At 34.4% G+C, this 10,961-nt stretch overlaps 1 protein-coding gene across 2 annotated transcripts; it reads right to left on the reverse strand.

The window, feature by feature from the left end:
• Nucleotides 1-328: 328 nt before the first annotated feature.
• On the reverse strand, nucleotides 329-9,008 carry LOC120090470 (probable LRR receptor-like serine/threonine-protein kinase At1g67720). Of its 2 annotated transcripts, none has more exons than XM_039048164.1 (15): nucleotides 8,663-9,008; nucleotides 7,382-7,913; nucleotides 6,658-7,163; nucleotides 6,396-6,525; nucleotides 6,226-6,297; nucleotides 6,037-6,105; nucleotides 5,885-5,956; nucleotides 5,636-5,704; nucleotides 5,109-5,260; nucleotides 4,787-5,016; nucleotides 1,960-2,086; nucleotides 1,817-1,885; nucleotides 1,533-1,719; nucleotides 1,132-1,267; nucleotides 329-918 (listed from the first exon to the last, which is right to left on the reverse strand). In XM_039048164.1, exons 1-15 carry the CDS (start codon nucleotides 8,727-8,729, stop codon nucleotides 586-588), a joined length of 2,751 nt encoding a protein of 916 aa, XP_038904092.1. In that variant the 5' UTR covers nucleotides 8,730-9,008; the 3' UTR covers nucleotides 329-585. The 2 variants fall into 2 exon arrangements, with proteins under 2 accessions (XP_038904092.1, XP_038904091.1); XM_039048163.1 differs by having other exon boundaries at nucleotides 4,787-5,028; nucleotides 8,663-9,007.
• Nucleotides 9,009-10,961: the final 1,953 nt, after the last annotated feature.

The raw sequence follows: 10,961 nt of genomic DNA on the forward strand, positions 1-10,961 counted from the left end.
TGTTTGAAAGTGATTTTTAAATGTTTAAAATCACTCTTAAACATATTTTTAGACGTTAAAAAAATTGCTTTAACAATTGATTTTTTTTTTTTTTCCTTTTTGGTAAAAGGAACATAAAATTTGTTTTGACATTTGATTATCACTTTTAAATATGACTTTCATATCATACCATCAAAATTCAAATGAGTTTAAATATGACAAAAATGATTTTAACTATCTCCCAAACGTATTCGCAGGTATTTCTCTAACAAGCTATTGGACCCAAAGAAGCATTACAGGCTAATGCTTATCAATTTCTTTCAAAGCACTTTGAAATCACTCCAGGTCAAAAGCACAAATAAGTAGGGGGTAGACTTGATAGAATTTAACAGTGTTGAACAAATGGAGTACTCAATGACAACTCTAGCAAAAATAAGCTGTTCAAGAATTTACAACTAGCTAACCATTTCATCTCTTTTTAAGAGGTGTAATAAGAGTGGCAAAATATGGGGACACCATTGACAAACTTTGACCTAACTGCAACCAAAAAGAATGCAAATTTTTGTTCCTAAAAAAATGATGTGTTTGTACAATATAACCAGCTACCTACCTTGCAGTAGGTCGAGCAATGGATTCGTCAAACGACACATAGTTTTCATTTCCACACAAATCAAGAGATCCCATATTCATAGAATGGACTGAGTTTCTAGACATGTCATCAGAGTTACCTTCTCTAGTTGCAGTAGCTTCCCTTTCAATCAAAATTGAATCCTGTATCTCCTTCAGCACTTCAGATATGGACGGCCTCAGGTGCCCATGTGGCTGGACACACATCAACGCTTTCTCTGCGATTTTCCACATCGATTGAATATCATATTCATTGTGCAGTGATGGATCGATGATCCCTTGAATGTCCCCACTCTCAATGTGTAATTTCGCCTGTGCATTATGATCAATCAATGAGCGCCATTCATAATTCAAATTATATTTCATGAGCATATAGCACAGATGGGGGATAGGATAAAAATTTCTCTTTCCTTCTCATTAACAGAATCTAAAGATTTCTTATAGTAAAGAATTTAAATCTGACTTATTGGCTAAGTACCATAATATGTTGTAGTTTGTACTTTTGTTAAAGGAATCTAGACTCACCCATTGAACGATGTTGCGGCAATTAACACCAAAGTTAACATTAGATATAGCTTCTTGACCAGATATCAACTCGAGAAGAATAACGCCAAAGCTATATACATCGCTCTTGTCTGTTAACTGCTGAGAGATATAATACCTGATAGTAAAATAATGAAACAAGAAAAGCACGTTACGATAATTTTTAGCAACCAACTAGAAACAATATTAATTAGGTGAGTGATAGATAACGACCACAATACCAAAAAGGATTATTCAGAATTACGTTTGCTCAAAAGGATCCAGAAGTTTGTAGTGGTATGTTGACAGTGTGTGTGTGTGTATATTTTCTATATATATTATAGCCATATAACTTTACCTCAGGAAATATATATAAATTCTCAAGAAAAGGGGAAGAAACTTACTCTGGATCTAAATATCCTACAGTTCCCCGAACGATGCTGGAAACGTGGGAGACCCCATCCACTGCAAGCTTCGAAAGACCAAAGTCTGAAACCTTTGCTTTCATGTGCCTATCAAGAAGAATATTACTGCTTTTCAAGTCCCTATGAATAATTGCTGGAATACAGCCTGTGTGAAGGTATTCGATCCCTGAAAACATAACAAGCAGAATGTGTTCAGGAAAATATTCAAGGAAGATTCTTCCATACACGGGGCAAAACAAGATGCACATAGCTTTTATTCAAACCTCTAGCAGCATCTTCAGCAATCTCGAGGCGCTTTATCCAACTGATAGTTTTTTCCCGTGTTAGTGGACCTGTGTACACAAACAAGAAGCTAATTGCCTTCAGAACCTGCATTTTTCTCTGCAAAAATAACATGTGGGCTTACCATAAAGATGTTCTTTGAGAGTTCCATTATGCATGAACTCATACACAAGCATACTTCTGTCTTGTTCTTGGCTATATCCCAGAAATTGTACAAGATTTCTGTGATGAATTCTTGAAAGAAGAGTCACCTTCATAACCAATTGTCATCCATCAGCCACAAATATCAATTTCTAATGTGATTAGGATTTACCTAGTACCAATCCACTCAATGCAACAAAATAAAAAAGGGAGTAGACGAATAAAAGTTCAATTTGTCCATGTTGAGAGTGAAAAGTTACACATGGGATGATTTTATTTGCATGAACATTTTCTTCTAATTTTGAACTCTACAGCTCTGCAATGTATTCTCTCTCTCTCTCTCTCTCTCTCTCTCTCTCTCTCTCTCATGTCCATTGTCGGTGCATTGCATTATGATAAAAGTATATAGATGAAGAACAGCTGATTATATTTGATTTAGACGGGAAAGGATAGGAGCACAATGGCCAAACAATCCAAAAGGTCAGGTGCTCTCAACACCAGACCTTTTGGATCCCTCTCTTGGCTCCCTCTCTCGTCCCTTATGAAGACCAAGGACTGATTAAGCATTCTCCTGGACAGTTTTACTCGAATGATTAGCTTGCCTTCTCCCTACACTTAAGAGCCACCAGTATATCCTTGTATATACAAATTGAACGTGTGGATGCTTATGCTTCTATCTATACCTACAGCCAAAACTTTCACCTTGTCCAAGGTGGAAAATAGGAAGGTGTTAGTTTCACAATTCAAGGTTCTCCCATGATGATGATGCTAACCTTTCCCACTGTACAAGGACCACTAAATCTTGAGAATTATGATCAGGCACAAGATGAACTCCTAACATAGCCTCCACAACAAGTTGAGATCCGACTTATGACTCAGCAGCAGACATAAAGGGCTAGGCTGAAAACCAGACCTTTCTTGCTGGTTTAAGTTGTGAAATATTAAAGATATAGAAGTGAAAGAAGCAAGCTTCTCATTAACCCAAGGATAGCTATAATGTCCTGCAGTTCTTTGTAATGTTGTAAGGTTTGTTTAATTCTTTGCGCAGCTTCGTAATGTTCTTCACCAACGATTTGAGGTAATCAGTTGATAGGGATTATTGCTTGTGGCCTGCTAAACAAATGGAAACCAACTCCCTCGCCTTAAACTTCATGTCCCTCTAGTGCTCTGCCCATCAGAAGATCTCGCTCAATTTAACTGGAATTTCAAGTCATCAAGGATAAATGAGTTTCCATGCTCCTTTCCTTGAAAATTTTTTAGGTTGGGGCAGGGTCAAGGTAAATTCCGATCCCTAACCCAGGAAGGGTAAAAAAAGATTGGGAGAATTGTTTTCCATTCCCAACTTCAATTTTTTAAATAATGACGCAGAGCCTTGTAGACACCTAATCGATTTTCCACCCCTAACCCCTTCTCACGTCTACATTAGAATTAAGCATCCATCAATGCCTAGTGTGCCCTCACAAAGATTGACGTGACCGTATCCTTTTCATTTCACCCTTCTCACCTGCTAGCTAGCATGTCCTACCACACCACCAGAGCCATCGGGTCAGGTCATTGTCGTCACTCAAACTACTGGACCAAGACTATGCCCCACAAGCATTTACTCTATATACCTTCATTCAATACACAAACCCTGGTCCTAAACTCCACTGACTAGACCCTAACCGCAGTCATAACTTGAGAAGCTCACAAGATGGTCATTGTACCAAATTAGGGATATTAGGCACTGCTTCCACGACTATTTCATACTAACACCAATATTTTTTAACACCCACTTCTTATTTGAGAGCTAAGAAACTTTCATATGACATCCCTTTTTGTGAAGTAGGGCATCATGTGATGAGCACCATTTAGCATATTGGCCATGTTTGAGTTGGACATCGACTATTACTCCACTGGTACTAGCCAAGTAAAGAATCTCCAGTCTAGCTTAGGATCTTCAATTTCATCTTCACCTCTTTGATCATGTAACTAACCATAAGGAACTGCTAAACCTGAGAAATATTGATTCTGTCAGATTACAGCAACTCCTGCCTTTCTCACAATTGAGTCGCCATAGTGACCTCTTTCTTGAGTCCACTCTCATAAACAATTCCCCACACTTGCCTCTCTTTAGTAAACTCATTTGATGACCCAACTTTTCCACTTTACACCTGATTGACTGTCTTACCCTTCCTAGGATTGTTTTTGTGTAAAGGTGTTCAAAATTTTCCAAGTCGTTTTGCTGTCATAGTAGCTGATTCATTCCTTCTAGTAATGCAGTATGTTTTTCTCTACTGTTACCACATCCAATCCTGAGTCTAATTCTCTAGCTTCTTCCGAGATAGAACTCTAAATTGATTAGAATTCAAGATTAAAAAAGTAAAAATAAATAAATAAAGCATACTTTGATTCAATAGGGGAAGACACAAAATCGCAAAATTTTCAGGATTTGTTTTCTCCCACGTTTGAAGGTTTGTTTTATCTTTTCCCGACAACCTACACTCCCTAGACTCTTTCTCTCATTCCTTATAGCACTAGTAGTAGACCCCACTAAAACTTCTCCCAAATGGTTGTGCACAAATATTTAGCTTAACCTTGCCCCAACATCTTATAGCTCATCAGCCACAAGACTCGCAATTTAGTCAGCCCCACATGATCCTCTCCATGCATGTGTTTTCTACCACATTATTGACATAAAAGAAAAAGAACAAAATGATATAAGAAAGTATTATGGAACTGGCCAACACAACCCATACTGCGCCATACATTAAAGTATCTTTGAACGGAAAATACTGAATAGAATAGAAGATCAGTTATACGAATATTACCTCATTTGCAAATTCTCGCCTTCCCTGGAAGGAATTACTAGTCAAAACTTTAACTGCAATTTCTTTTCCATCATTTAATTTCCCGTAGTATACAACACCAAAACCTCCAGACCCAATTTTTCTTTCAAAATCTTTCGTTGCTTCTACAATTTCATTAACACTGAAGCAATGTGCGGTTTCCTTGGGGGCATCACCCTTTGAAGAGGCAAATCTTTGTACAGCCAAGGATCCTTCAAGTAGATCTGGTAAATTAATTTTGATTAAAAAGATAACCATGTCAAATCAACTCATGATCTTGAAAGGGAAAGGTTTCTGCATGTACCTTGTTCATGATATCTTTTTCTTCCTTTATGCAAGAAATAGCAAGATACCACAGTAGCCAACAGCAGGACAACAGCACCAATTACTGAACCCACAATGATATAAACGTGGTTCTTTTTTCCCCCTTCGTGAAGATTAATATTCCTAGAGTAGCTGTAAATGAACGAGAGCACATAGTGAAGGCAAGTATCGAGAGTAATGAACTTGCCCAAAAACTAAAATAGTTGGAGGTTATACAAAGGGTAAGGATTTAGCCATTTGGATAAATAACTACGACCATATATTGCAGACTAGGAATAATTTACTATCTGAAACAAAGTAAATTCACATATAGATATTTATTTATCATATATTTCTACTATTTCCACAGACAACATTTCAGCATAACATACAAGAATTCACCTGAAAAAAACAATATGCAGGTAGGTAGAATCTCTTTTCAAGGAAAGCAAATGGTTTCAAATATTAGCACAATATATATATATACACAAACAGACATATAAACCAAGTATCGAAACTGATACTCACTCAAAGACTAGGTTTTTATTGAGAAGACCAGAGGGCACTGTTCCAGATAGCATGTTATTCTGCACATACCTACAAACATCAGATACATGAAATATGTCAGACAGCTCACTTGGAAAATGGATTTACAAATGTAAACTCTGTCAAATATTACAAAGAAGACAACTCAAATATATAGCAAAAAATCCTTGACATTTGCGTCAATATTCATTCTGGAATACAGAATGCAACGCCATTATCCATGATACTTACAGCTCACGTAAATTTGGTAGATTTGCTAAAGAGGAAGGCAGCTCTCCTGTCAACTGGTTGTTCTCAAGATGGCTAAAAAAGCAAAGATCTCTCAGTCAGCTTAAAAAACCTTCAACAGATTATGAGATAGAAATGAAGTCATTAGAGATTACAGGATTTTCAAGTCCACGCATCCAGTAAAATCGGGAATAGGACCAACAAATGAATTTCCATCAAGCCATCTGCATAGAAGCCAAAAACAGAGGGTGAAATCAAAAGACACAACAGCCTTTATGGATGTAGAATGGAAAAAAAGACCATTGGACAACCAAGAAAAAAGTTAAATGTAAAATGGAACTTACAATTCAACTAAACCGCTCAACTTTGCAAGGTCTGTAGGGATGTTCCCCGTCAAATTCTTTTTGGACAATGAACTAACAAAGTGCCAAAGGTAGATAGAGTAACTAGAATGATCAAATATACGTAAGCATAAATAGGCTTGAAAAATGGCAGCAATAGTAACAACTTTTACATTTTAACTATTCTTGGCCGTGGATCAGAGTTACATTGCAGCCATGACCAAGGAACTGGCATGCATGGATCACCACCTTCATCCCAATCTGAAGATGAAAATTTTGAAATTACACTAGCAATAACTGCTCCTGAAGTTCACATGTTCCAATATCAAACATAATAGATCAGCCAAGATAAATGTTAATACATTATAGGACATAAACGATAAATATATAACATTCAAGAGTTTAAATTTAAAATCAATTTGAATTTAGGTTTACCATCTAGAGAACCATCACTTTTTTCAAGATATTTGTTAATCTCCATAGCATTTAACAGAGGTCCAAATGAAGAATCTGATGTTTTCCCAAACCGAAAAGATAATACAAAAGGCAAGGTTAAGTTGGTAAAACCAGGCTCATAAAGCCGAAATTTTCCTTGAGCATTTTCTTCAATATTGACTACAGGTTTGCTGATATCAGGCATTCCGGGAAGTACAAGCCTGAATTTTCTTGTATCACTTGGACCCAAGTCTTCAATTTCTGCAAAGTAGGTAACTGCCCATCCAAAGCCAGGAAAACCATCCAAATTTAACCGGTAAGTTAATGAACCATTTCTGCCAACTACAGCTGTCTGCATTACTTTTTGAGGTGGTCTTTCATCTCTATCTACATCTATTGGTAATTTGGTGGAAACTTTTTCTGTACCAGCAGCAACATCAACAAGGTAATTTGCTTTTCTCACAGAGTCCGACTCCCATATCCGGTCAAACGGATCATCAGGATACCTGACATGTTGGTTTCATATTATTTTTATAATTGTTTTTTCAAACATCATAAAAGTATCCTAAGAAGTACCACAATAGTGGCCCAACAAAGATTGGTAAAAAAATTCAGTTACTTATTGATTTACTTATTTACTGTTGGCTGCTTATGGACCTATTCCTACAGTTATATGACTACATGAGTATATGAGAAAGCAACGATACTACTCATGCTGACTGACCTTACTGGAGCTTCGGAATCTGCTCCAAAATTAATCCTTGCTGAGACACGCAGGTAAAACCGATCCTCAAATTCAGTATAATAGATAGAGCCATTAAATTGTCGGAGCTCAAGCGTGGATATGAATGGCTGTCCAGTTGTAGCATTTGACAAACAAATGCTTACAGTAGGAGTTGAAGCCAGAAATATGAGCTCTCGAACCTCGATAGTGTTGGCGTCAGATATGACAATTGTTGACCAGTGAGTTGCCCCAAGGGAAATGTCAAATTTCGGATACACATTGTTATTGTCAAAGTTACCATACAAAAATGTTGTTCTGAGAAGGTAACGTGTTCTAGTAGTGACATTGAGTGCGTAGCAGTACTTCCTAGAATCAGCAGGGAAGTGTCTTAAAGTCATATATTGCTTTCTTGTCTCATTTGCAACAGAAATGTTAATTGCTTCTCCAAAAAGAACTTGAGTATCTGGAACCCACTCAAGACCGATATCATCAGTGAAACTTTCTTGACCTCCACAGTCCAAACTTACAAAACCTACTCCACGGTCCACACACAATATACAGAACACTTTAGATTCGAAGTAAATACTCAACCATGTGATTAATTCGATATCTATATTTCATATTGAGAGTCAACATGGTAAGAAAAGCTCTGTGGCTTCATAAAACGACAATCAAATCAAAAAATAAAATAAAATGAAGAAATTTTAAAAAAAAATATTATCACATGAATGTTCAAAGGGAAGGAGGAACAATTAAATATCACTTCAACATTAAATATTAATAAACCACGCAGTACAAATTATCAAGTTAGTCAACACTGAGTCCAAGATATAAAGATCAAAATATCTCCAACAAAACAATCAAAGACCATAAAGAATCTATAGTACATAAATACCATCACGTTCTTTCCGCAATCGAATGTATTCTTTTGAATACGTTCGGTCAAAGTTCATGAATGGAAAACGACACTTATCATCTAAAACCAAAGTTTAGGTAATGGTGACGGTAGCGATAGAATCTAAAACATCTAAAATTCATTCTTCAGAGACAACGAATCAGAATCTAACAAACACAGCAACAGTCATTTTAGCAGACCGGAAATAGTGAAAACTGAAGAATCGGAGATGACGCCATACAAAACTTGACAAAAACAGAGAAACCAACAACCGCATAGCTCCATAACCCTCGAGACATAAAAGTTATAGTCTAAAACGAGTATAGAGTGAAATAAAGCATGGATAATCATTGTAGAAACCGGAATAACAGAGATGGAGTAAATGCCTGGCATCTGCGCAAAGGAGACGTCGAAAAGAAAGAGAAGAAGCAGGAGGAGAAGCTTGGCGTCCATTTTCCCGAGCGTGGAGAAAAGATTGGAAAGAAGAGTCAGAATTCTCTCGTTCTTGAAGCCATTGAAGGCATTTGAGAGCTTGAAGAAAGCAGAAGGGCAAGAAACTGAGGCAGAGAAAGTAAAGTAAGCAAGAAAGAAGGATGGGTATTATTATTATTAACAATTCTTCTATTCAATAATCAATCGCGAAATGGAATAAATTGATGTGAGAGATTGGACTCAGTCGAATGAGCGCTCTCTCTCTCTCTCCTGCGAGCTCCACTGATTCTGTTATTATTAAAATATATATATGTGTGAATTTATAGAGCCACGAGTAAATACCATTTTGATCCTTCTAATTTGTTTAATTTTTTTAATTTGTTTAATTTATTTTTTTTTTAAAAAAATAATGCTTTAGCTTCCAATAAATCTTAAATTTAATTTAAGAAAATGTAATATGTAAAGATTTTCCAAAATTTTATTGTGAAATGACTAATCCATGATAAAAAAAATTTTGAAAAATCAACAATAAACTATTGCTAATTTAAAAGCTATTGAAAATATGTAGGGTAGAATTCGACGTTTTAAAGTATATTCATAAACTAGAATTTAACGTAAGTTGATTAAGGACTCGTTTAAATTGACTTAAGAAAAACTATTTTTCAAAAACCTCATTTTTATTTAAATATTTTTTACATAAATTATTAAAAATACTTCGTGGTTGTCGAACAGTTCAGTTTTTTTCTAAAATGACTTATTTTTTAAATTAAACACTTGAAAATGTATTCCAAACACACCCTAAAATAAAACTTTAACATGCACATATGTATGATTTTATTGTTTTGTTGTTTCAAAATTTAAAATTTAGACAAATATCAATTTACGCATGAATTTTTGAGTTGCATTAATTAAAATGGAAATAATAATTGTATAAATTTAAACCTTGAACTTTTTCAAGTATATCAATTTATACCCTCTCCTTGCAAAATGTTGTTCAACTAATATCGTGTGAAATTTATGATTTGAGTTAATTAAACTTCTAAATTTTTATAAATCAATCAATTTAAACCTCCCATTACCATTATAGTTGAAAATCATCCATGTATTTGATTATCAAACTTGTGTAAAGTTCTTCAAATATCAGTTTTACAAAACAACAAATTGTGATTAAGAGTATAAATTGTATCATCTTTATCTTTATCTTTACTATGTTAAAAAGTGACTATGTAGGAAGAATCTTTACACGCCCCTTTTGCTCTTACATTTTTCATGAATTTTCATATTGTCAAATCTTGAGTGGTTGTGACTTTTTGAGTGTATATGTTTGTTTGAAAACCAGGGGAAGTGACTTTTCCAATTTTTAGTTTACAAGATAATTTTATATATTTAAAAAATCAAGCCTTAGGTCGAATAAGTGCAAATAATGTTAAACGAGATGACATTTTTTGAGATCGGATACAATAGATGTCAATTGAATACATCTATTTAGGGTGGAGGTACATGCATCAAATTGGTGCATTAATTATTCCAATATATATGTGAGATGTACGCGTAAAAGGAAAAAAATAAATACTTACATTTACATTCTTAAAAAAAATAAAATGAAAATTGTTGTATTATATACAATACTAGAATATTAACATATTAATACGATAATTTAATTACTATAATAAAATTTCTCTCTTTGTGCTAAATATTAGATTTTTTTTTTTTAAAAAAAAAAGGACAATAACATGAGAACATTAAAATAAAATTGTTACATGATCTGACTTTTAAAAGTTGATGGTAACGAAATAAAATGGTATAATATTTTTATTTATTATATGTTAAAAAATCGCTATTTTAAAATATAATTAGAACTACAAGATTTTACGTGCATTGTATGTATTTTTTGACTAGTTTATAAAAGTCTATGATTTAATTGATACAATTATAAGTTTACATATTTATACAACCTTTAAAGATTAGGGGTATAAATTGATTTTTTATCCTTTAAAAGTTTTAAACATCAAAGTCATACATAATTAAAATTATTATTATTATTATTGCTATTTTGACTTAAGAAACATAGACGGGATAGGATATTTGGTGGATTTTGAGATTTATTTGTTTGGTCGGGTGCAACTTGTTGAGAGGAATAGAAGCTATCCAGTTGAGGAAATGATTTTAGGGTTTTTGTTTTATTTCTCTTATTATTTTTAGTTGTTTTATTGTTTTTTTAGTTATTTTTCTTTTGAACTAAATGTGATTGTA

The sequence above is a fragment of the Benincasa hispida genome, chromosome 11, assembly GCF_009727055.1.
Source record: "Benincasa hispida cultivar B227 chromosome 11, ASM972705v1, whole genome shotgun sequence".
Lineage (NCBI taxonomy): Eukaryota > Viridiplantae > Streptophyta > Magnoliopsida > Cucurbitales > Cucurbitaceae > Benincasa > Benincasa hispida.